The following is a 27,134-nucleotide window of genomic DNA, read 5'->3' on the forward strand; positions in this document are numbered from 1 at the left end:
AAAACCTGGATTTGTGCTGGAAATGGCCCTCCCTTGATGATCACTTTAGATAAGCTGTTACGAGCAGGACAGTGGGGTGGGAGGAAGTTTTGTTTCATGGTCTCTGTGTGTATATAATGTCTTCTGCAGTTTCCACAATATGCTATGCATCCGATGAAGTGAGCTGTAGCTCACGAAAGCTCATGCTCAAATAAACTGGTTAGTCTCTAAGGTGCCACAAGTACTCCTTTTCTTTTTTCTTTTTACATGAATGAGAGAGACCCAAACTCCAATACAGAGCCTGACCCTCCTCTCACGTATACCATTGTAAATCATGAGTAATTCTACTGAAGTCAGTGACATCAGAATAGTGTAAAACTGGTGAGAGAGGAGAAATAGGCCCACAGTTTGTAGCCCTATCCTGGGTGGAGCGTACCTACTTTTGACATGTACCAAGGGATCTCTGTGTGTGTGTGTCTCACTCTCTCTCTCTCTCTCTTTTTTTTTTTTTTTTTTGACACTTTGGCAAAACTTTTATAGCTTATTGAATTGAATGTGTGTGGGGGAGGGGGAGGGGGGACAGAGATGTGTTTGTGTGTAGAGGCGCAGGGTCAGATTACAGCATAGGCCCTAAGACCGTGTCTGCACTGCAGCTGGGAGCAAGCCTCCCAGCTTGGGTAGACAGATTCACGCTAGCGGAGCTTGAGGCAGTATGCTAAAAATAGCAGTGTGATGGATGCTGTGGCTTAGGCTCTGAAGCATAGAGGTTAGGTGGACTAGCTCAAGCTCTGCTAGTGCAAGTCTGTCTACACAGGCCGGGAGGCTCACTCCCAGCTGAAGCATAGAAACATATCCTATATGTCCATGTCTACGGCCCTCACTCCTGGAGTCATGTGACTATGTCAGACTCTCAGCTTTTTTCTTTTTAAAGCATGTTTCCACCTCTCATTGTTCCCAAGAAAAGTTTGAAAACATGAATGAAGGGCAGATGATGTAGTGATATCTGCCTGAGGTTGCAGACAGCTTGAAAATAAAGCTCTGACAAAGATGAGTTTCCTCATTCATCTCCAAGGCTCCCTGCTCTGGGGTACCCTACCTAAACCACCCCAGGAGAAGACTGTATGTGTGGTAGAAGCCCACTCATCCAATCAGACAGTCCATTTTATAGGTCAAGTGTAGGGTACTGCACTAGAGTGAGGTCCCTGCTGCCAATTCTGAGGGAAAGATAGCCCCATGATGCTGTCCTTACACCCTTGTAAAGAGGAGTGGGGTCCCACCTGCCAACATGACACGAAGAGGGGATAGAACTATGATTCGGGGCAGCAGAGGCAGAGCCCTGGAGGGCCCCATGCCTAGCACCAAAGACTGATATAATCTGGTCCTGTAGAGGGGTGGTGGGTATTTTCTAGTAAGAAGCTGGTATGTCTGGTTGGATCAGTGGAAGGGTGCTACTGGCAAGGTGTTTATATAGAGAGGGGTGTGTGTGGGGGCAGTTTATGTGCTGGGTGTCTCCAGTTGGGACTGGTCTTTCTAAAGGTGCTGGGCATCCAGAGGATTTTTGTGTAGGCGTGCTGGGTGTTTGTGGAGTAGTTGTTTGGAGGTGATAGCTGCTGTCTGTCTGAGGAAGGGGGGGCTTGGTCTGCGTGAGGGCCATCCTATGGAATGCTGGGTGTCTTTGCTCCAGTTGTTGGCGTGGGATTGGTGTCTTTGTGAGGTCCTGGATGTCTAGAAAAGTTTATGTATGCAGAAGTGCTGTCTTCAGGAGATGTTGGTGAGTTGGGCCTATCAGAGGGGTTGCATGGGGAGAGATGTGGTGTGATGAGTGGGTGGGATTGATGTCTTAGGTGGATTATGAGTAGGGCCCTACCAAATTCATGGCTACGAAAAATGTGTCATGGACCGTGAAATCTGGTGTCCCCCTGTGAAAGTTGTATAGTATAGGGTAAAAACACATAAAACAACAGATTTCACAGGGGAGACCAGCATTTCTCAAATTGGGGTCCTGACCCAAAAGGGAGTTGCAGGGGGAGCCAAAAGGTTATTTCAGGGGGGTCGTAGAATTGCCACCCTTACTTCTGCGCTGTCTCCAGAGCTGGGTGGCTGGAGAGCTGTGGCTGTTGGCCAGGCGTCCAGCTCTGAAGGCAGCGCCCCGCCAGCAGCAGCACAGAAGTAAGGGTGGCAATACCATACCAAGCCATCCTTACTTCGGCTGCGCTGCTGATTGCTGAGCTGCGTGGCTGGACAGTGGCAGCTGCTGTCTGAGGGCCCGGTTCTGCAGGCAGCAGCGCAGAAGGGTGGCAACACCATACCAGGCCTTCCTTATGTCTGTGCTGCTACTGGCAGTGGCTCTGTCTTCAGAGCTGGGCTCCTGGCCAGCAGCCGCCGATCTCCAGCTTCCCAGCTCTGAAGGCAGCATCACAACCAGCAGCAGTGCAGAAATAAGGGTAGCAGTACTGCAAACCCCTCCCCCACAATAACCTTGCAACCCTACCACCACTCCTTTTTGGGTCAGGACCCCTACAATTACACCACCATGAAATTTCAGATTTAAATAACTGAAATCATGAAAGTTATGATTTTTAAAATCCTATGACAGTGAAATTGACCAAAATGGACTGTGAATTTGGTAGGGCCCTAAATGAGTAGGCTTGGCAGAATTCAATTTTTAAAAATTTTGATTGATAATGTATATTTCAGATTTTTTCTATTTTTATATATTTAAAATTTCACAGTTGTGGGAAATTAGGGGGGGGTGTCACACAATTAATTATTTAATTGCCATAGATGTCGATTCAAAAATTTAAAGCTTTATAACTGTTAAAACACAAATTGTCAATTTCACATCAAAATATACAAAGTAAATATCCTTAAATCAAACTAAGTTTTCATTCAGCATTGTTCTTACTTTGCCTATCCATAACTTTTGATTATCATTGATGGAAATATGTTTCATTGGTTTGTGTGTGTGCGGTGAAATCAGTGTATACTGACACTTATGAATACAAAATCTAATCCTTCCAAGCCTAGTTATAAGTGACTAGTTATAGGTGTCTGTAAAGGAACTCTCTATATGGTAGCTGCTCCCTGCTAGGTCTTAGTGGAGGGAGAGCTGAGGTGCATATGGGGATGCTGGATGTCTCTGCTGGGTGGGACTGGTGTGTGTGAGGTGCTGGCGGTGTGGTGAGGAGTTAGTGGTGTTTCTGAGTGGGACTGAGGGATGGATAGAAATGTAGGATGGAGGTGTCTGTGGGGGATGTCGGACAGGTTTCTGAGGGGAGTGGGGAGTAGGATGGAAGTGTCTCTGGGGAGATGTGGGGGAGCAGGATGGAGGTGTAGGATGGGGAGCTTCTAGGGGGAGTGGGGAGTAGGATGGAGGTGTCTATAGGGAGAGTGTGTGGAGGTGTCTCTGGGGAGATGTGGGCTGTGTGAAGATGTGGTGGAATAGTATGGGGGGATCTCTGGGGGAAGGGGGAGTTATGGGGAGTAGGATGGAGGTGTCTCTGGGTGGCGATGGTGTGAGGATGTTGGGGTGTAGGATGGGTATCTCTGGGGGAAGGGGAGAAGTGTGGGGAGTAGGATGGAGGTGCCTCTGGGGGCAGAGGGTGTGAGGATATTGGGGGGGGTGTAGAATGAGGGTCTCTGAGAGAAAGGACACCTGGGGAGTAGGATGGAGGTGTCTCTGAGGAGATGTGGGGGAGTAGGGTGGGGTGTCTCGGGAGTGTGTGGGGTGCAGGATGGGGGTCTCTAGGGAGAGGGGAACGTGCGGGGAGTACGATGGGGGTGAGGAGATGTGTGTGTGGGCGGGTGGGTCTCTGCAGGAGGGTGGAGTCGGTGCGCCAGGCTCGTCAGCCGTTGGGTGTGTGGAGCCCCGAGGGGCCGCCCTTCCCCCTGCCGCCCGCTAGATGGCGCCTCTCACGCGCTGCGGCAGCTCTCTGGTTCCTGGCGCCCGGCTGTGCCGGGCGGGCGCGCTCCAGCGGGGGCGGGTTGGCGGCGGCAGAGGCACCATCCCGAGGCCGCTTGCTTGAGCTCCTGCCGCAGAGGGAGGCGGGGAGCCAGACGCGTCGCTCCCCTCCGCGCGCGGGCGGCGGCCGCTGCCAGGATGCCTCGGGAGCGCGGCGGCGGCTGGCTGCTCCCCGCGCTGCTGCTCCTGCCGCCGCTCTGCGCGCCGGGTGAGTGGCCGGGGGGGCCTCCGGTCTGCGCGCTGCTGGCGGGGGAGAGACCGGGCACGCGGAGCGGCGGCACCGGAGCCGCAGCGGCCGCTCGCCTCCTTTCCGCGGGCGGGGACACGGCTGCGGAGGGACGTTCCGCCTCCCTCGAAGTTTGTTGGCGGGATGGGCTGGGCTGGGCTGGGGGAGGAGAAGGCGGCGAGGAGCCGCCTCCCTGGGGCCCCGCACGGCGCCCTCTGCCGCCCGCCAGCCGGCCGGGGGCTGGCCGGACTCGGAGCGTCCCGCGCCGGGCAGGGGGCTCTCTGGTGAGGGCCGGGAGTCCTGTGCCTGGCGCCTGGGGGTGCTGCTGGCCGTTGGCCGCGAGCTCCGGGGCAGGGTAGGGTCCCGCGCTGCTTCCCTGACACTGAGGAAGGGACCGCAGCCTCCCTCCGCTTGCCTGGAGGCCGGCGGGGGAGCCTCGGGGGGTGCCTCCTCCCACAAAGCTCCAGCCCCGCGGGCTGCGGCGGGAGGTGGGTTGCCAGGGCTGGTGTTGTGTCTGGTGCTGTTTGTGAAGCGCTGGTGGTTGCGTAGGGCCTGAATCACAGCAAGGTAGGGCTGGAGAGTCCCAGCCCCAGCCCAGTGCAGGACCAGGGAAACCTAGACTAGTCCTGACAGGTGTTTCTCCAACCTGCTCTTAAAAATCTCCAGTTAGGGCGATTCCACAATCTCTAGGTAGAGTCCTAGAGAAATTGCCAACTCTTAGGGCTGGATGGGGACCCAGTCAGGTAAAAATCGAGTGTTTTAAAAACCAAATAATTCATACCTCTAGTCCAAATAACTGTTTAGGCTGGGGGTGCTGCAAGGTTTTTAGGATGTGTGGAGCACCTCTTAATACAGAGGAGTGTCATGGAGCATCTCCCCATCTTTTGATATTGCAAGAAGCAATTGCTAACACAAAATAAGGAAATACTTTCCAGGTATTAATGTGGTTTACCTGACTTGTAATGTGCTTTGGCAGATGGGAGAATAAAAGAGGAGAGTTTGTCCTATGTGAGCAGCTTTCCACAGCCCAGTGGTCTATGTACCGCAGTTTGGAAACCACTGCCTGGATGGGTAAAAAGGAAAGACTCTTCCAAATCTAATTTGTTTTTCATTATTTGTGCTGATTTTTAAAAAAACATTTATCTCATCTTGGAGAATAACATAGCGTTGTCAATTTGTTATTAACCAACCTTGATATCTGGTTCTTTTTCATTAGCACACTTTTGGGGTTGCAAACCCTGCAGGGGAATATTTAAATATAAACAAACTTCAAACTCAAATAAAAATATTGATTTTTCTTTCTTGTACTGTTTATCTTCCTCACCAAAATAACTGCATTTTGGGATTAAACTATCTGACAGTCTCTTTTTAAAGCCATATTTCAATCCCTCTCAGGATGAAGGATTTTCCTTGACTGTAAATATCACTGAAACAGGTTTCTTGATAAAGGTGAATCTCCTATCCTCCAAATTGTCATCCCAGCCTTAGAATAGCAGCTTCAAGTTTATTGCTATGTAAGGGGAAAGTCAGTCAGTTTTTTAAAAAAACCTTAAAAATTAATTAACTTCAGAAGGGGGAGAGGGCAATGGAACTGTAGGTGTGTGGACCCAATTTAAGTCAATGGGTGTCAATATGGGTCTAGGGATCTGCTCACATGGAGCTCATTGCAGGATCAGAACCTTAGTTTTCATAGTCTTAGAAATACCCATTTCTTTTAAGCTAAGAGCAGCCTCTTCTTTCACAAGCATCCTGTGATTTTGAGATGGCAGACGGAAAGATGAATATTTCTCAACAGTGTTAAACATTCTTTTCCATTGCCATTTTACAAAAAAGGTAATTAGATATCTTTGAATTTTCTTCTATGAAATGTATTTGCTGGTAACCTGCACAGTGGAGAAAAATATTTACATAGTTTTATACTTAGTCTTAGGCTCAGGACTTTTTCATAAAGAACCACAACAGAATGACCCCCTCCTCCCAACCCCCCCATCTTATATTAAACAATTTAAGGAATCATTTTTAATAGTTTAAAAGGTGACTTCAGCCTGAATATTTTTTCATACATGTCTCAGTTGCTTCTTTAAAGGGCTAATCTAAAAAATTAAATGTGACTTGTTTTAATTGCCTTACATAATGTTTGGGGTTCTGGAGCTCCCAGTACCCCTCAAAACTCTGGGCTAACAAGTTTGTAGCACTAACAAGGCTTTCTCTTTACTGGTTAGGTTAGAAGCCTTTGAAGTTAATAGGGCAGTAGCAGTCAAGAAGAGTTGGTATAAAAACTTCAATGTAAATAGATAAAAGACTGATTTATTTTGCCTCTTTACTGCTCCTGGGTTGTCTCAGTATCAAAGACCCCGATCTGTCTGAGCGACAGCAGCAATGTAGCTGTTACCGAAACCCTGGAGTGCTGTGAGAATCTGACAAAGGCAACAAAATAATACAGGGCACCAAAAGAGAGACTCAGGCTGAAAGGATCTCTTTATTAAATGATAATCAGTAAAAGTCCAAGGACTCTCTTGCATGCTGTACCTACAAGAGTCAGTAATATCAGCTGTTTCAGCATTCTAAACCTAGCTGTTCCCAAGTATTTCAAATGTTTGAAAACTGTTTATTAACAGTGTTTTTTGACATATGTAAACAATAACAACATGAAAAGACTTTGATAAGGTAAGGGATAATATCATAGTTTTTCATTACCTCGTTAAGAGACCGATGCAAAGCACCTCAACTGGAAAGACTCCCTGAAGTCATTCCCTCAAAGAGGAAGATACAATAAATGTCCTTTAGGTCCTTGGTATATGCTTTAGTTTGATCTGGTTATACCATGCTTTTGCTCTTATAAATATTTGTACCTTAAATGAAAATTTTTAAATCATTTTAAGTGTGTGGAAGCTCCTCTTGTTTCTAAAAGGGAACACTTCTAAATGTAAAGAAAAACATTTTATTATTATAGAATGAAGGTTCATAGTAGTCTGCTGTTTACCAGTTGAGCAATGGAAAAGATAAGTGAGAGCTTTCCCTCTCCAATACTATCTGCCAGTGACCTTTCCCATCCCAATTTTCGTGAATGTGATGGGGAACTTTAGAAAAAGATCAGTGGTAATGAAAAGCCGTTATTTTACTTTCCCGGATTTCAATTTCCAATTTTAGTGGAAATCGGCTGAAAACCAGGGAGTCTGACTTTTTCTGAAAAAACAAAAGGAGTACTTGTGGCACCTTAGAGACTAACAAATTTATTTGAGCATAAGCTTTCGTGAACTACAGCTCACTTCATCAGATGCATTCAGTGGAAAATACAGTGGGGAGATTTATATACACAGAGAACATGAAACAATGGGTGTTACTATACAGACTGTAATGAGAGTGATCACTTAAGGTGAGCTATTACCAGCAGGAGAGCGGGGGTTTTAAAATATCTAAAAGTGCTCTGCTCGCCTGTACCTTATTCAACTTCAGTTACTATGGAAGTAGAATCAGAATGGCTACTGGTAGCCAGCCAGAGAGTGTGGGGACTGGAACTTGACATTTTCAACTTACGGCTGATTGCTGTGCAAATCACATAAACAACTACAGGTGCCAACCAGGTCAAAGTCTACAATACTTGAAATATGAAAAATGTGAACTTAAAATAGCAGGTAACACTTATTGATTTCCTTACTATTTTTTTCTTAGACAATTGTAAAGATTGCCTGCAAGATAAATTGGTTAATGAGTTTGACTTATGTGGTTTCTCTTGGTGCCTCCACAACTGGAACATTCACTAGCTAATCAAATTCTTCTCATAATACTTTTATGATTATCATGTAACATGGTAACTATTCCATGTGGGGCGGGGTGTGTGTGTGTGTATGTGTATATGTATATTGGTTGACAAACATTAGGGGATTGGAAGTGTTTCTGGAATTGGGAGGTCTGAGTGGGCATTTGAGTACTTGTGAGTTTGGAGAACAGAATAGGTCTCTTCTAAGAAACATTAAATGAAACATACTGCAATTGTCTGAATTTGTGGCAATGTTTGGAGAACACAACTGTTGTGTATTGTGGTGGTGCCTAGGAGCCCCAGTCTTGGACCAGGACCTCACTGGCACAGAACAGTCAGACAGTCCCTACTCCAAAGAGTTTACAGTCTAGTCTGCTGGCTTCCGTCTTGTGGCTTCTTTTCAGAGCACTGAGTAATCTACCGAGGGAGTGGTTCCTGAGTGTTAAGAAATTCTTTGAGCATTTTCTACTGATTGTCTGCCAAAAGATAATTCAATATTTGTGCATGTTAAACTCTGAAGCCACTAGTGGCCTCTGTGAATATTTGAAAAGTCTTCCCAGTTCACTTAGTGCGAAGGATACAAAGTAAATTTTTGTGCTTATCTGTTGGAAAAGAGCAGGGCTGAGAATGTAAAATTATCAGGAATAAGGATAGTAACATATTTAGACTACCAGTGTCATTACTTTTCTGGACTATGTCCAAAAAGTGAATTTTGGTGGCCACAGAAACTGCGTATGAGAGAGTGTCGTAGGTGAACAGCAGAAGTAGGAGATGGGAATAACAGATTTAGCAAGGCTGAAGATTTTCTGGACAGATGTCAGGATATGTTTCTACGGGCACAAGGTTCTGAAGATTCAGACCAGGCTGCACATCGGGGACAGGAGGACGGTGAAGAAAATTGGCATCATGTGACCTCCAAAAGAGAAAAGGGGAACGTCCATGTACCAGCAACGCACATACAAATAAGTAACCGTTTTCATGTTCTCTCCACAGGTACTAAAGCGGAGAGTGGACCAGATGATATGTCTGAGGGAAGGGAGCAGAAGGAGACTCGGCCGATTAGAAGGCATGAGATGCACTGTCCTAGGGTTGAGGGTTCCACAACCACCATTCCCAAGAGAAGGAGGCGGGTGGTGGTGGTCGGGGACTCTCTCCCCAGGGGGACTGAGTCATCTATCTGCCGCCCCGACCGGGAAAACCGAGAAGTCTGCTGCTTGCCAGGAGCTAAGATTCGCAATGTGACAGAGAGACTGCCGAGACTCATCAAGCCCTCGGATCACTACCCCTTCCTGCTTCTCCACGTGGGCACCAATGATACTGCCAAGAATGGCCTTGAGCGGATCACTGAAGATTACATGGCTCTGGGAAGAAGGATAAAGGAGTTTGAGGCGCAAGTGGTGTTCTCGTCCATCCTCCCTGTGGAAGGAAAAGGCCTGGGTAGAGACTGTCGAATCATGGAAGTCAACGAATGGCTACGCAGGTGGTGTCGGAGAGAAGGCTTTGGATTCTTTGACCATGGGATGGTGTTCCAAGAAGGAGGAGTGCTAGGCAGACATGGGCTCCACCTAATGAGGAGAGGGAAGAGCATCTTCGCAAGCAGGCTGGCTAACCTAGTGAGGAGGGCTTTAAACTAGGTTCACCGGCGGAAGGAGACCAGAGCCCTGAGGTAAGTGGGGAAGTGGGATACCGGGAGGAAGCACGAGCAGGAGCGCGTGAGAGGGGAGGGCTCCTGTCTCGTACTGAGAACAAGGGGCGATCAGCGGGTTATCTCAAGTGCCTATACTCAAATGCAAGAAGCCTGGGAAACAAGCAGGGAGAACTGGAAGTCCTGGCAAAGCCAAGGAATTATGATGTGATTGGAATAACAGAGACTTGGTGGGACAACTCACATGACTGGAGTACTGTCATGGATGGATATAAGCTGTTCAGGAAGGACAGGCAGGGCAGAAAAGGTGGGGGAGTTGCACTGTATGTAAGAGAGCAGTATGACTGCTCAGAGCTCAAGTATGAAACTGCAGAAAAACCTGAGTGTCTCTAGATTAAGTTTAGAAGTGTGAGCAACAAGGGTGATGTCGTGTTGGGAGTCTGCTATAGACCACCGGACCAGGGGGATGAGGTGGACGAGGCTTTCTTCCGGCAACTCGCAGAAGTTACTAGATCGCACGCCCTGGTTCTCATGGGAGACTTCAGTCACCCTGATATCTGCTGGGAGAGCAATAGAGCGGTGCACAGACAATCCAGGAAGTTTTTGGAAAATGTAAGGGACAATTTCCTGGTGCAAGTGCTGGAGGAACCAACTGGGGCAGAGCTCTTTTTGACCTGCTGCTCACAAACCGGGAAGAATTAGTAGGGGAAGCAAAAGTGGATGGGAACCTGGGAGACAGTGACCATGAGATGGTCAAGTTCAGGATCCTGACACAAGGAAGAAAGGAAAGCAGCAGAATACGGACCCTGGACTTCAGAAAAGCAGACTTTGACTCCCTCAGGGAACTGATGGGCAGGATGCCCTGGGAGAATAACATGAGGGGGAAAGGAGTCCAGGAGAGCTGGCTGTATTTTAAAGAATCCTTATTGAGGTTACAGGGACAAACCATCCCGATGTGTAGAAAGAATAGTAAATATGGCAGGCAACCAGCTTGGCTGAACTGTGAAATCCTTGCTGATCTTAAATACAAAAAAGAAGCTTACAAGAAGTGGAAGATTGGACAAATGATCAGGGAAGAGTATAAAAATACTGCTCGGGCATGCAGGAGTGAAATCAGGAAGGCCAAATCACACCTGGAGTTGCAGCTAGCAAGAGATGTTAAGAGTAACAAGAAGGGTTTCTTCAGGTATGTTAGCAACAAGAAGAAAGTCAAGGAAAGCGTGGGCCCCTTACTGAATGAGGGAGGCAACCTAGTGACAGAGGATGTGGAAAAAGCTAATGTACTCAATGCTTTTTTTTTTTTTTGGCCTCTGTCTTCACGAAGAAGGTCAGCTCCCAGATTACTGCACTGGGCAGCACAGCATGGGGAGGAGGTGGCCAGCCCTCTGTGAAGAAAGAAGTGATTCGGGACTATTTAGAAAAGCTGGACGTGCACAAGTCCATGGGGCTGGATGCGTTGCATCCGAGAGTGCTAAAGGAGTTGGCGGATGTCATTGCAGAGCCATTGGCCGTTATCTTTGAAAACTCATGGCGAGCGGGGGAAGTCCTGGATGACTGGAAAAAGGCTAATGTAGTACCCATCTTTAAAAAAGGGAAGAAGGAGGATCCTGGGAACTACAGGCCAGTCAGCCTCACCTCAGTCCTGGAAAAATCATGGAGCAGGTCCTCAAGGAATCAATTCTGAAGCACTTAGAGGAGAGGAAAGTGATCAGGAACAGTCAGCATGGATTCACCAAGGGCAAGTCATGCCTGACTAATCTAATTGCCTTCTATGACGAGAGAACTGGTTCTGTGGATGAAGGGAAAGCAGTGGACGTGTTGTTCCTTGACTTTTTAGCAAAGCTTTTGACACAGTCTCCCACAGTATTCTTGCCAGCAAGTTAAAGTAGTATGGGCTGGATGAATGGACTGTAAAGTGGATAGAAAGCTGGCTAGATTGTCGGGCTCAACGGGTAGTGATCAATGGCTCCATGTCTAGTTGGCAGCTGGTATCAAGTGGAGTACCCCAAGGGTCGGTCCTGGGGCCAGTTTTGTTCAATATCTTCATAAATGATCTGGAGGATGGTGTGGATTGCACCCTCAGCAAGTTTGCAGATGACACTAAACTGGGAGGAGAGGTAGATACGCTGGAGGGTAGGGATAGGATACAGAGGGACCTAGACAAATTAGAGGATTGGGCCAAAAGAAATCTGATGAGGTTCAACAAGGACAAGTGCAGAGTCCTGCACTTAAGACAGAAGAATCCAATGCACCGCTACAGACTAGGGACCAAATGGCTAGGCAGCAGTTCTGCAGAAAAGGACCTAGGGGTTACAGTGGACGAGAAGCTGGGTATGAGTCAACAGTGTGCCCTTGTTGCCAAGAAGGCCAATGGCATTTTGGGATGTATACCTAGGAGCATTACCAGCAGATCGAGGGATGTGATCGTTCCCCTCTATTCGACACTGGTGAGACCTCATCTGGAGTACTGTGTCCAGTTTTGGGCCCCACACTACAAGAAGGATGTGGAAAAATTGGAAAGAGTCCAGCGGAGGGCAACAAAAATGATTAGGGGACTGGAACACATGAGTCATGAGGAGAGGCTGAGGGAACTGGGGATGTTTAGTCTACGGAAGAGAAGAATGAGGGGGGATTTGATAGCTGCTTTCAACTACCTGAAAGGGGGTTCCAAAGAGGATGGCTCTAGACTGTTCTCAGTGGTAGCAGATGACAGAACAAGGAGTAATGGTCTCAAGTTGCAGTGGGGGAAATTTAGGTTGGATATTAGGAAAAACTTTCACTAGGATGGTGGTGAAACACTGGAGTGTGTTACCTAGGGAGGTGGTAGAATCTCCTTCCTGAGAAGTTTTTAAGGTCAGGCTTGACAAAGCCCTGGCTGGGATGATTTAATTGGGGATCCATCCTGCTTGGAGCAGGGGGTTGGACTAGAGGGCCTCCTGAGGTCCCTTCCAACCCTGATATTCTATGATTCTAAGGCGTGTGGGATCCATGTACCTTTTGACAATATAAAAGAGAGATTTATAACCTACTTCATCTCTATATAACTCCTTAAATTTTCTTCTGTGCTGTCAAGGATATAGTACAGTTTTTTTTTTTCAGGTTAGCTGTGTAAGCCTTGATTTATTTTAAGGATCCTGTAAATTAATATTTTATAAATCTCAGAAGCTGTGTTGTGTGAGTTATTTAAAGGTCTGATGAGAAAGGAAGTATTTCTTTTCAGTCTCAGTTGCATATTAAAGCCCCTCACTGGCATGTTAAAAATCGAGAATAATGAAATTCGATATTTATGTTGCAGTCATGCAAAGCAACACAATTTACCTGGTGATACATCATTTTCAGGTTAATGCCTTGCGAATATTAAGTTTCCCAAAAGATGATTTTTTGCATTAATCTTGAAATTAGAATTCTGTCAAATAGAGGACATGGAGCTGTTTTGCCTATGCAAGGTATTCCTTGTGTAGTGCTCCAAATGCAGTTATTTTGATTCATATAGTAGATAGAGGATAAGATTTTGAGGTTTTCAGAGAGGTATAAAATTAGTGTTTGGCAATGTCTGCACTAGTGAGCTTACAGCGGCACAGCTGAACCAATGCAGCTGCACCTCGGTAAGATCACTCGTGTAGCCACTCTATGCCAGCGGGTGAGAGCTCGCCAGCTGACATAGCTACCACCGCTCGTGCAGATGGTTTTATTATGTTGGCGGGAGAAGTTTTCTTGCCAACATAGCACTGTTTACACCGGCGCTTCTGTCGGTATAGCCCATGTCGCTCAGGGGTATGTGTTTTTTCACACCCCTAAGCGACATAAGTTATACCAACAAAAGTGGTAGTGTAGCCTTTGTTGTTCATTAGAAAACACTGGAGTTCTCAAAACACGTTGTGTCCTTTCAAAATAGGAGTGCAAAATGATTTCTTAGTCTCTGATTTGAAAATAACATTGTGCGGGGTAGACCCCCTGCACTAATGGAGAGTGCCATTGAATCCCATGGGTCTTCCCATGCGTAACCCCTGAAAGAACGGGGGCCTTAATCAAATCAAGTCTTCCCCATTAGATGTTTTGGGGTGGCTGTTTACCACTGTTTTCTTGTCTTCACTGGTATGAGTTAGAGATTAGTTTCAACAGTAGCTGGGATGTCATCATGAAATACAGTTCCTAGATATTTAGTGACATTTGGGCTCCAATTTAAAGGGTATAGGACTATGGATAACCAGAAATGAAAAAACAAAAGAGTTGGGACAATCCTGCCTAGTCCTTCTCCTAAATTACAAGATGCCTAGTGGGGATACTATTTACTAGTATTCTGGCTAAGCAGATTTATAAAGAGTAGCTATTCATTTTTTAAAAACTTCTTTCCAAACTTTGTATGTTTAAAAGCTGCAATAAGAAACTTCATCTGACCCAGCAGAAGGCTTTCTTGGTGTCAAGGGAAACAGTAATTGTGTAATAAGTGACCAGGCTGAGTGGAGTCTTTGGATCTTTCCTTAAATTATAGCAGTTTTGGTTCAGAATACTTTTCACTTCTTTGTCACCTTTAATTAAAAAAAAAAAAATCTTAACAATATTTACAAAGCCTCAGCCCCCTGAGGTAAATATAATCCCCATTTTACAGGCAGGTAAATTGAGACATAATTGGCTAAAAAGTTTCCTTGGGAAGGAAGCAGAAACATTAATAAAAATCTTTTTTTCAAATTGTAAATACTTAAAGGTTAGAAAGAAATTAATGTGGACATGTGTGCTCCTAAGGCAATTTCAACTTACCAGTAGGCAGGGACTCAAGATAATATTAGGTCAGTCCAAATTGGGAGCCTGGGCCTCTCTTCACCCTGCTAATTCCTAATTGGACCTCCTTTCCCCATGCATTAAAAACTCCTATACTGCTTGCTGTTCAGAGTATGTGATCAAGAAATATGATGGCCCTCTTCAATTATGACATTTTTATGCCAGCTCCTGACAGTATTTCAGAGAGTTTGTGTATGAACTCGCCTTCACGCTGGATTTCCAGTGGGTCTTCTCTATAATAAACACAACCCTTAACCTCAGGGTAGAGTGAAATCTAAGTCCTCCCATATGATACATTGTACTATCATCTGAATCATTGGACTGGCCAGATGTTTTTTCTTTTTTTAAATGAGATTTATTTTGACTTACAGCCAAAATCAGTTGGCCTCACATCAAAGAACAATTTTCTGTTCAGAAATGTATGATAACAGAATTGTCAGGCTAGATCAATGCAGCTTCTCAAACAGCAGATTGTCTAATGGTTGAAAAGATTATCACAAATATTCTCCACATTAAGTGACTCTATTATCTAAGTTGCTTTCTTGTTCTAAAAAGGCAGAACTTTGTCCAATGTGATGATCAACTACTGTATTTTTGAAAAAATATATTATTTTTGCTTTTTTTTTTCCAGCTTTGGCTATAAGTGTAGCTGCTGAAGATGCAAAGGAACAGATTGAGCGACTGGTATCACAGGTAGTAAATTCTAATTCTGTCCCAGCAGTAATGTACCATCTAGATTATAAAATCTTTGGGGAAGAGACTGTGGGTAAAATTCTGATCCCTTTGAATTCAATGAGATCTTTGTCATTGACTTCATTGGAGTCAGGACCTAATGCTGCCTTATTTTCTCCGAGGCACCTAGCACATCTTTAGTAATACCGCTTTTCTAGAGCCTCTATCTTACAGCTTTTCCCACCCAAAGAGTTCTTAGAATGACCACACCTGGTCCTATATTGATTTTATTCATTTCAATCCCTTTCTTAAACTGGATCTAATATATTTTGATATTGTATTTTAAGAGTTATAGCTTTATTTTATTTAACACATCCATTTTTCTAACAGAAATGTTGTAAAACTTGTTTTGCAATTTAGACATAAATTTTATATATATACAATTATAAATTGGCCTATGGAAGTCCCCAAATCTGCATTGCTGAGACCTGCAACTGTCAAATTCTTCCATTTTTTGTGGTACTGATCACATATTGTGGTAGCTGCTTTCCTACTCTGTCTTCCTCTTCTGTCTTGCCAGTTGGTAATGTCAGTTGAGGTCCTTCATTATCACATGTTTTAGGTAGGTTTTTTTGTACAGTAAGCAGAGTGCTTTGGCATGACAAGAAGTCACTCAAAAATAAAATTATTGCGTTTAGTAATTGGAGGACAGAAACATTTTTCCTGTCCAGTACTCATTTAAAAGTAGAGTAAAAACCTTAGTAGTTAGTATAAACAGATAGCAGTTGACAAAGTTATCCAGAGTAAATTTTGAACACACAACACTATCAACACAGAGCTCCTCCCAGTTTTCATTTTATACTTTGTGTGTGTGTGTGTGTGTATGTATGTATGTACACCTGCTTGGTTAGTGGGGATAGGAAGTGTTAAGTTTCACTTCTTTGTTGATTTGAATAATATGGAATAACTTGAGGATCAAATGGTGCCTTTCTGCTAAATTAAATCTGACATATTTCTATACATGCCACTCTGCAAATAAAACTTGCATATCTAATTTTTATATTGTGAGAACACCACATAAGTAACTCCTAAATTCAGGTAAAGCCATCCCTGCCCCCATTTAGTTGAATAACAAAATTGCTAGGTTTTGGCGGTTTAAAAAAAAAAAAAAAAAAAACCAAAAACGAATTAGTCAGGAATAGACTCTGTGAGCAATATCCACTTCTTATTCTTAACCAGCTGAAGAATTTGCATCCAGTAATCTCTTGGCATCATCACAGTCAAAGACCTAATTAATGTGTTCATAAATCTTAATTTTTGCTGGATATTGCTGCTCCAGCATTAATCTTAATACATTCAGATTTCTGTACCACAAACTTTTGAAGTACTGACATACATGCATTCTAGTATGAAAGAGAAGTTGTCATATTTTCATTACCATCAGATGCTTTTTTGTTTGGCTACTTCTAATGCAGCTTCTCAGTCAAATGTAGAACTAAAAGAAACAATGAAAATCTTGCTTCTGTCACTTTCCAGGGTATGCTCTTACTTGTGTTGGGCGTTATGAAGTCCTTCCCATTAAGTCAGAATTCCAAAAACTTCACTCAAATTAACTTAATCCCTATAGAAGTGCCCTCTTGAGAATTCTGTAGACTATAATCCTCTGTTTGTAGAACAGAAATGGCACAGGTGACAACTGTGCCAAGCTTCACCAAACAACCCTATGTGCTTACCAGTAAAACTTGAATTACCGGGCAGTTTTGGAGGACATTCCTGAACTGTATGGCATACTGTAAATACTGTTCTATCGGTTTATAATAAGCAACCACTATCTGTCTGTGACCCCTGAAAGAATTTACTCTTTAGAGAAAATTCCTCAACTGGCTTTTACTTTAACATTGTGGATGAATGCTAACTCAAGGTCAGAGAAGGGGCCACAAAGACCAATATTGCTCCCATTATGGAGGGCACCTGAGGATATGTCTCACTGTAGCTGGGAGGGGTGATTCGCAATGCAGGTAGACAGACTTGTGCTAGCTCACCTCAAGTTAACATGCTTGGACTTGGGTAGCTAGCCTGAGCTGCTGTGAGTGCTGCAATGCCCACACGGCTATATTTAGCGTGCTAGTTTAAGGTGAGCAAGCTAGAGTGAGTCTGTCTACCTGCACTGGAAATCGCCCTTCCCAGCTGTAGTGTAGACATATCTGAGAGAGTTAGAGGATGGCTTACTGGTAGGCTGAGAGGCACACGTCCAGGGTAGAAGCATTGTGGATTACAAATGAAATCCAGCTTCTGTTTTGTTTATGTTCGTGTGCAAGACTTGTCTTTCTCCTTGGCTTATGAAATGTGTTAGGTATGCTAGGTGTTGGACTGTGGGGATTTTATGTGTAGTTGATTGATTTGTTATATTTATGTTGAGGCTGTGTATTGAGCTGATCTGGGGAAATTGTTGGGTCTGCTTATTTTAGTGTATTTTAAAGAAAACTGTTAAGAATGCCCAGAGAATTAGATGACTGCTCTTTTTAGTTATTTGTTAGTTTGATCTAGAAACATAATAACACTAACGTAATGCATTTTTTAATTTTAAAAATAACAACTGATATCAGGTTTTGCCCTGTTTGTTTTGACAAATTATTTTGAGTCTGAGAGCTGTATGTCCAGAAAGAGTATCTCCTCCAGATACTCTCCGACACCACTGTCAGAGAGCAAGGTTATGTGTGCATCATACATCTGCATGAAAGATCTATCTTCAAAAGTCAGTGGCCTACTCTTCATGACTATTCTGCCCTTGTCTACTTTGCTGCCACTGTTACTGAGGGTGACAGTTGTGAAGGTGTGTTTTCCGAGGTGGGTACCTGTTTTCTGGAAACTAGATTGACGCCTTGTCTCGATTACAAAATTAAGTAGGTTGACGTACGGCCACTGCAGTAATTACTGCAGTGGTTCATGACCACACTATGCCCCTGCTGTTAGTGTTGCGTGTCCTAACCAGGAGTGCTTCTACTGACTCAACTGTTTGGGATATTGTGGGGCACTGACAGCTGGAGCAGCCCTGCCCCAGAGTGGCCAGCTTCTGGCTGTGTAAGTAATATAGTCTCTACACAAACAGTGTGTCACTCTAACTACATCAGCCTAAGTGCTATTCCTCTCGTGGAGGTGGAGTTATTAGGTTGGTGTAGTGGGCAATTTAAATCGGCGGGAGCAATGTTGTAGCGTAGACACTTACAGAATTAGATTGACGCAAGCTGCCTTACGTTGACCTAACTCTATAGTATAGACCAAGCTTTAGACTACCAGCCTAGTTTGCATCTCATTCTGTCGGACACAGACTTCATACATTTGTGATTTCCAGGCTTGGTTACTGCAACTCAAATGTGGGTATGAAAGGTGGGGTCTGATTGAGGGAGAGATCCCCAACAAATCACCAGAGAATTAGATGGAGATAATGGGAAGGAGGAGAGGGATTTACAGTCAGAGCCCCAGGTTTTTGCACATTCAGAATAACACAAAATAAAATGAAAACCAATGTGTATGAAGAATTAAAATGAAAAACTTACCCCGCAGTGATAGCTCCTATGGCTATTGTCCCCTGAGGTTTGGCCTTGCTCCCTGCTTCAGGAGTTTGTGAACTCCATACATAGGGTAACAGTGCTGCTCAGCTTCGGCCTGGCCACCCCACACTTCGCAATCCCTCACCGCCTCTCATCCCCCAAGGGGCAGGACCTGACATGTCGTCTTTTCCTCTGTGGATAAAACAAACTGCCCAAAAAATAAAATGAAAAATGATAAAGAATGTCGGGGGGGGGTCTATTTATAGTCAGGAATTAACAGACACAATGGTAGGGGAATTAAAAATAAGTTCACTATTTAACAATAAATAAACAGTACTTGTGTACTTAGTCTGTTCCCTCTAAGCATCTCAAAACACTTTTTAAACGTAGTTAAACCTTATGCTATCCCTGTGAAATAGATATTTATCTTGATTTGACATGTGGGGAAATGGAGGCATTGAAGAGGTGCTATCAGTGAGAAACTATGCAAACTGGGACTTTTTTCTTTTTAGAACTTTTGTAGGAGGCCCAAGCTGCTATTAAACTTAGGGCTAGTCTACACTGGCAACACTAAAGTGCTGCCGCGGCAGCACTTTAACATGCCTTGTGTGGTCGCAGCAGAGCACTGGGAGAGAAAAAAACCCACCTCCATGAGGGGCGTAGCTCCCAGTGCTGGTGCGCTGTCTGTACTGGCATGTTACAGCGCTGAAACTTGCTGCCCTCTGGGGGGTGTTTTTTCACACCCCTGAGTGAGAAAGTTGCAGTGCTATAAATTGCCAGTGTAGGCAAGCCCCTAGTCTCTCTATCAGCCAGCTGAGCTCAAGCACACACACTTTCGAATCAGTCTTCAATTTATTCAGAATCAGTTGAATAAGCTCCCCAGATATTTTTAGAACTTACGTCTTGGTTTTCTCTGTGATGCTGTAATGTCACTACTCTGTTTCTAAGCACACCGCTAAAATTCCATCACAAATGTGTATAACATGAAATTACGGGGATTCATTTGGGCAGCTGCAGCAGCCTTTTTATATTTCTTTGAACTCTATGGTGTAACTTGGATTTAGGGGTTTTCTTTAAGAATGTTGTTTATCTCAATATGCAATGCAGTTATAGCTGTGTCAGTCCCAGGATATTAGAGAGACAAGGTGAGTGAGGTAATATCTTTTATTGGACCAGCTTCTATTGGTGAGAGAGACTATTTTTCGAGCTTACATTGAGCTCTTCTTCCAGCATCACAGCACCAGGCAAGGTGGAACAGAGGGTTTAGCTTAAGTAGTTAGCACTTATTGTAAGGGAATATTCAAGGTAAAGTGGTCCGTTAACACCTCTGCAGTCATAGGACAAAAAGAGGGGTTTAAAGAATTACAGATTGTTGTAATAACCCAAAAATTCAGTGTTTCTGTTAAGCCCATGATTTTTAGTGTCTGTCAGAGTACATAAGCTCCCAGGCTCGTCTTTTGAAAGTGTTGTGTAAATTTCCTTTGAGGATGAGGACTGATAGGTCAGATATAGAGTGATGGCTCTCTGAAAAGTAAGAAAACAACAACAAAAAACGAGGAGTCCTTGTGGCACCTTAGAGACTAACAAATTTATTTGGGTTTAAGCTTTCGTGGGCCAGAACCCATTCTAGCCCATGAAAGCTTATGCCCAAATAAATTTGTTAGTCTCTAAGGTGCCACAAGGACTCTTCGTTTTTTTTGCTGATACAGACTAACATGGCTATCACTGAAACCTGTCATCTCTGAAAAGCGTTCACTAACAAGTGATGTGGTGTTTTTGTCTTATTTTCCAGTGATAGTTCATTCGAGAGCATAGTGATTGTCTGGTTTCACTCACATAGTTCTTGAGGTAAGCTCCTCACAGAACAAGAGATATCAACTGGACAAGAAACTGGATATGAGTCAGCAGTGTGCCCTTGTTGCCAAGAAGGCTAACGGCATATTGGGCTGCATTAGTAGGAGCATTGCCCGCAGATCACGGGAAGTGATTCTTCCTCTCTGTTTGGCACTGGTGAGGCCACATCTGGAGCATTGCATCCAGTTTTGGGCCCCCCACTAGAGAAAGGATGTGGACAAATTGGAGAGAGTCCAGCGGAGGGCAATGAAAATGTTTAGGGGGCTGGGGTACATGACGTAGGAGGAGAGGCTGAGGGAACTGGGGTTATTTAGTTTGCAGAAGAGAAGAGTTGGGGGGCGGGATTTGATAGCAGCCTTCAGTACCTGAAGGGGGGTTCCAAAGAGGATGGAGCTAGGCTGTTCTCAGTAGTGGCAGATGACAGAACAAGGAGCAGTGGTCTCAAGTTGCAGTGGGGGAGGTCTAGGTTGGATATTAGGAAACACTGTTTCACTAGGAGGATGGTGAAACACTGGAATGGGTTACCTGGGGAGGTGGTGGAATCTCCATCCTTAGAGGTTTTTAAGGTCCGACTTGACAAAACCCTGGCTGGGATGATTTAGTTGGTGTTGCTCCTGCTTTGAGCAGGGGGTTGGACTAGATGACCTCCTGAGGTCTCTTCCAACCCTGAGGTTCTATGATTCTAACTCCAAGTGGCAATAGACCCTACCAGAGCAACAGATTCAAAACCTGCACTTCTATCTCCTCTGCTACAATGTTCAACACACCTTTCAAGATCCATGGGTTCCACACATGCCTATCACAACATGTGGTGTTCCACATCCAGTGCACTAAATGCCCCAATAGCAACTGTGTGGGTGAAATCAGATAATCACTATACCCTCAAATTACACAGGAAAATAAGACAAAAACACCATGTCACTTGTGAGTGAACACTTTTCCTGTGCCAGCAATGCCCCTCTGCCATGTACATTGGCCAGACCGGACAGTCTCTACGCAAAAGAATAAATGGACACAAATCAGACATCAAGAATTGTAACATTCAGAAACCATTAGGAGAGCACTTCAATCTCCCTGGGCACTCAATAAGAGACTTAAGTGTCCATTCTTCAACAAAAAAACTTCAAAACCAGACTTCAACAAGAAACTGCAGACTGGAATTAATTTGCAAACTTGACACCATCAAATTAGGTCTGAATAAAGACTGGGAGTGGCTGGGTCACTACCTCCCTCTGTTGATATTCACACCTTCTTGTCAAGTGATGGGAATGGGAATGGGTCACTTCCACCCTGATTGAATTGGCCTCGTTAGCACTGACTCCCACTTGGTAAGGCAACTCCCGTCTTTTCATGTGCTTTATGTTTAAACCTGCTTACTCTATTTTCCACTCAATGCATCTGATAAAGTGGGTTATATCCCACAAAAGCTTATGCCCAAATCCATTTGTTAGTCTCTAAGGTGCCACAAGGACTCCTTGTTGTTTTTTCACAGAGCGATCACTACATCTGACCAATCAGTCCTCATCCTCAAAGGAAATTTACACAACACTTTCAAAAGACGAGCCTGGGAGCTTAAATTCATTACTCTGATGGATACTAAAAATCATGGACTGAGCAGAGACACTGAATTTATGGGTTATTACAACAATCTGTAATCCACTAAACCCCTCTATTTGTCCTATGACTGCAGAGGTGTTAACGGACCACTTTACCTTGAATGAGTAGCAGCTGTGTTAGTCTGTAGCTGCAAATTTATTTGAATATAAGCTTTCGTGAGCTACAGCTCACTTCACACGAAAGCTTATGCTCAAATAAATTTGTTAGTCTCTAAGGTGCCACAAGTACTCCTTTTCTTTTTACCTTGAATGTTCCCTTACAAAACACCTCTACCTCGCTATAACACGGGTTCGCATACAATGTGGTAAAGCTCCGACATGCTGCTCTGAGCAGCGTGTTAAGGGTGCCGGGTCGGGGCCGAGGGGTTGGATAAGGGGCAGAGGGTCTTGGGGGTGGTCAGGGTCTCCTCCCCTCCCCCCGCTCCCCATGGTCTGGGAGGCAGGAGCTGTGGGGGGGTCACTTTTGGGGGCCCTACTGTCCCAGAGTGGCCCGGGGGATTAGCGGGGGGCCAGTAGCAGCCCGCTCCGCTTCCCTCGCCCTGGCCCCAGCCGTGTCGCTCAGGGGACAGGGTTTGGGGGAAGAGATCCCCCCCCCCCCCCCCCCGCACTCACCAGCGGCTACAGAAGCGGAGCAGCCCGGCTCCAGCCCGCTCCACTCCACCAGCTCCCAGCTGCGGTGCTCCGCTTCCCACCTCAGGTAAGTACGGGGGGGCGTCCTTTCCCCAACCTCCCCACGCTCACCGGCGGTGGAAGCGGAGCACTGCAGCTGGGAGGTGGTGGAGTGGAGCGGGCTGGGGCCATGTTGTTCCGCTTCCCGCCGCTGCCGGTGAGCACTTTTCAGGGGGCGGGGTGTGTGGATAAGGGTCGGAGCAGTTGGGGGACAGGGAGCAAGGGGGTTGGGTAGGGGTTGGAGTCCTGGGGGTGATTAGGGACGGAGGGCCTCTGGAGAGGGCGGTCAGGGAACAAGGAACAGGGGACCAAAGCAAGTTCGATATAATGTGGTCTCACCTATAAAGCGGTGAGACTTTTTTTGTCTCCTGAGGACCGCGTTATATCGGGGTAGAGGTGTATGTGCTAACTATTTAAGCTGAACCCTCTGTTCCACCTTGCCTTGTGCTGTGATGCTGGAAGAACCTTTCCAGACCTGAAAAAGGGCACTGTGGCTTGAAAGCTTGTCTCTCTCACCAACAGAAGTTGGTCCAATGAAAGGTATTACCGCATCCATCTTGTTTATCTCAATAGACATGTGGTAGCGGATCATGTATGAATGAGGTGTTCCTGAATTTGCTATGATTTTTTTCTGTGTTTTGTACCTTTTCATATGTTTAGTCACAACTGGTATCCACAAAGGACATTTTTAAAAAAGTAAAATGCTCACAGTAATACAAATCTAATTATGGAGGAATTTGTTAAGAAATAAGCATTATAAAATGCTTTTCAGTAATTCTTTAAATATGCAAATACCTTGCTTCAATCATTGTATGACCATGTAGAAAATGTCCTTATTATATTAAATAGCTGTCCCTGAGGGTTGAAAGGTTTTACTCTAGGATTTTTTTAATCGTAGAGTCTGTTAAAACATGCTAAGAATTCGGATAGAACCTGATGAGCACTTCATTATTTAGATCTCTGGAAGCAAACATTAGGATTTTTGTCGGCATCCTCATGGTTTTTTCTTTTCTTAAAACAGGAGTCTGAAAAAAGTGGAAAATCAAATAAAATAAACATAGGTAAGTAAATAAATTCTTCTTAGTCAAAGCTATAGTAGTCCCATATTGAAATGTATATGTATCCTCATGTTCTGTCAGTGGTCTTGCGTAAATGCTTATTTTCTCTTTACTTATAGCTGCTTTACTAGTAGTGTTAAAGTACAGTTATGCTTAGATTAGTCACTATGTAAAATGGCACCTTATTACTCAGCAGTATTGTTTGTTAACTGCTAATTCCAGAATCTTTTGGTGATGATACATGAGCTAGCAGTAGAACAGCTAGCCATTTGCAGAGCTGATAGTTAGAAAAATCCAGCTTATTTATAAACTGAGTATCTGTGATATGAAAGTGATTGAGACAATAAGCTTAATACCTCACAGTGGTATTTTTTTATCAAGTTGCTTCTTAGAATGTAACTGAATTGTAAGGACTTAATTGTGAGACTACAACTCTAAAGGTCTAATAGTATAGTAGATTTGTAAAAACTTAAATAAATATATGTTAAGCACATGTGGAAACACTAGTATAATGCTAAGTAGCAGAACAAATATCTTTATTGGACATGCCATGTGAGGCAGACTATAGAGTTCACTTTTCATGTACCCATTCAAAAGAGTGTTGAAAATGTCCAGGCCATCTTCCAATATGGAGAAACTCTCTACCTGAAAAGTGCATAAAACGTAATAAAAATAAACATCCTTTTGTAATGGAGAAACTTTTTGTAGTGAAAATAGTAAACAAAGTTTCATTATTTACATTTTTGATTGTGAGCCAGTGTATTCTCATACAGACTGCCACACTGGCCTGCAGGCTATTGTAGAAGGAGCAAAGAAAGGCTTAACCATGATAGTGAATATGTAATGGGGTGGCAACCGCCTCTCATGAGCACCCCCAGTTGAGTGTGTGCGTGCCTGCAGTTTCTCAATTTCTAGGCTCACGGTGACCCGTCAGCTGCTGTGCTTGTCAGGCGGGTCTTTGGTGACTCAGCCCTCCCGCCAAGTCTCTCACACAGTCCGTTTGCAAACATACAAACAAACTCCTTCTGGAGTATAAGTCCAAAATGTCCTACAGCCCTCCCTGGGCTCAGTCCTTCAACAGTCCAACTGGGCCCATCATGGTACAGGTACCCCTCTGTTGGCAATGTCTCTTTAGCTCGTCCTGGGCTCGGTCCTCAGTCTGACCAACAGGTCCTATCTCAGTACCCTAGGTGGTCAGCTTATGTGTGAAGGTTCCTGCTCCGGGATGGAGCAGCACCCCCCAGGGCTTCATCCCTGGAGGCTCTTCACCTGCCCTTTAGTTCTGTGACCCCAGGTATCCAGCTGGGTCAGTCTCAGTTCAGCCCCCTTCCAGGGGGGCCGTAACAGGTCCACGTGCAGTCCCTTCCCTAGGCCTGTCTAAACTCCCTTCTCTCAGGGAAAAGCCACTTTCCCAATGGCTGTTGGGGGTGGGGGGAGAGACCCAGGCCCATCCACTACTCCAAGTCCCAGCCCAGGGACCCTCTAAGTAGCAGCCACATACCATGTCCCTTTAACTAATTACATTTCCCTGGGCCACTTCCCCGTAGCCCATCTTAATTGAGTCTTGGTAGCCATCCAGAAACTATTCCCTCGCTTTCCTGCTCCCTGCCAGCAACTACCTGCCTTAGCCCCTGCAGTCAGCCAGGAGCACCTCTAGCTCCCTCAGTCCCAGCAAGCAGACTGATCTATCCAGCCCTTTCAGCTCCTTTTATATGAGCCTTCTGGGCCCTGACTGGCTGATCCCTGCAACCCCTCTCATTGGCTGTGTCAGGGTTCCTTCCCCACTCTGAACTCTAGGGTACAGATGTGGGGACCCACATGAAAGACCCCCTATTCTTACCAGCTTAGGTTAAAAGCTTCCCCAAGGTACAAACTTTGCCTTGGCCTTGAACAGTATGCTGCCACCACCAAGCGTTTTAAACAAAGAACAGGGAAAGAGACCACTTGGAGACGTCTTCCCCCAGAGTATCCCCCCAAGCTCTACACACCCTCTTTCCTGGGGAGGCTTGAGAATAATATCCTAACCAATTTGTTACAAAACATCAAAGACCCAAACCCCTGGATCTTGGAACAATGGAAAAATCAGTCAGGTTCTTAAAAGAAGGATTTTATTTAAAAAAAAAAAAAAAAAAAAAGGTAAAAATCATCTCTGTAAAATCAGGATGGAAAATACTTTACAGGGTATTCAGATTCAAAACACAGAGGATCCCCCTCTGGGCAAAACCTTAAAGTTACAGAAAACAGGACTAAACCTCCCTCTTAACACAGGGAAAATTCACATAAAACAAAAGATAAACTAATCCACCTTGCCTGGCTTACCTATATTGATTGCAATATTGGAGACTTGGATTAGGATGGGTTGGAGAAGATGGATTTCTGTCTGGCCTTTCTCAGTCCCAAGAGAGAACAACCACGTAAACAAAGAGCACAAACAAAAGCCTTTCCTCCTCCTACCCGCCTTGCCCCCCCGCAAGATTTGAAAGTATCCTGTCCCCTTATTGGTCCTTTGGGTCAGGTGCCAGCCAGGTTAGCTGAGCTTCTTAACCCTTTACAGGTAACAGGATGTTGCCTCTGGCCAGGAGGGATTTTATAGCACTGTGTACAGAAAGGTGGTTACCCTTCCCTTTATATTTTTGACACGCCCCCCAAATCACAGATAGGGTGAAACACTGGCTGTGATTTCTTCCTGGAGCTCTAGGAGAAAACAGAGTTAATAAAACACATGCATCTCTAAATATACTACTAATTGTATAAAGACTAATAATATTTCCCACATCTTAAGGACAATTTGGACCAGTTGATTCTGGGAAACTTTCACGGGAGAGTGCATCAGCCACTTTGTTAGAAGCTCCTGAAATGTGTTGTATGTCGAAATCAAAATCTTGGAGAGCTAAACTCCACCGAATAAGTGTTTTGTTTTTTCCCGTGGCGGTATGAAGCCACTGTAGCCCAGCATGGTCGGTTTGCAGCTGGAAATGCCATCCCCAAACGTATGGGCATAGCTTTTTCAGAGCATAGACAGTGGCATAACATTCCTTTTCACTGACTGACCAGCGGCTTTCCCTCTCAGACAGCTCCTTGCTGAGAAACAAGACAGGATGGAACTCTTGATTCGGTCCTTCCTGCATTAAGACTGCTCCCACACCACACTCGGACGCATCTGTGGTTACTAGGAACGGTTTGTCAAAGTCTGGGGCCCTTAGCACAGGGTCAGACGTGAGTGTCGCTTTAAGCTTGTTAAAGGCCTTCTGATACTCTTCAGTCCACAGAACTGCATTTGGCTGTTTCTTTTTGGTTAGGTCTGTCAGTGGGGCGACGATTTGGCTGTATTGCGGTACAAATCGCCTGTAATATCCGGCCAAGC

General features: G+C 44.8%; 1 protein-coding gene across 2 annotated transcripts in view; it reads left to right on the top strand.

The window, feature by feature from the left end:
• Positions 1 to 4,055: 4,055 nt before the first annotated feature.
• Positions 4,056 to 27,134, top strand: part of B3GLCT (beta 3-glucosyltransferase) — a 135,339-nt gene continuing 112,260 nt past the window's right edge. For both annotated transcript variants that reach the window (XM_074959303.1, XM_074959293.1), the window contains exons 1-3: positions 4,056 to 4,148; positions 14,982 to 15,043; positions 23,734 to 23,773. In XM_074959303.1, coding sequence (XP_074815404.1) covers positions 4,079 to 4,148; positions 14,982 to 15,043; positions 23,734 to 23,773 — 172 coding nt within the window. In that variant the 5' untranslated portion in view covers positions 4,056 to 4,078. The remainder of the gene's footprint in view (positions 4,149 to 14,981; positions 15,044 to 23,733; positions 23,774 to 27,134) is intronic.

The sequence above is a fragment of the Natator depressus genome, chromosome 1 (genome assembly GCF_965152275.1).
Source record: "Natator depressus isolate rNatDep1 chromosome 1, rNatDep2.hap1, whole genome shotgun sequence".
In the NCBI taxonomy this organism is placed as follows: domain Eukaryota; kingdom Metazoa; phylum Chordata; order Testudines; family Cheloniidae; genus Natator; species Natator depressus.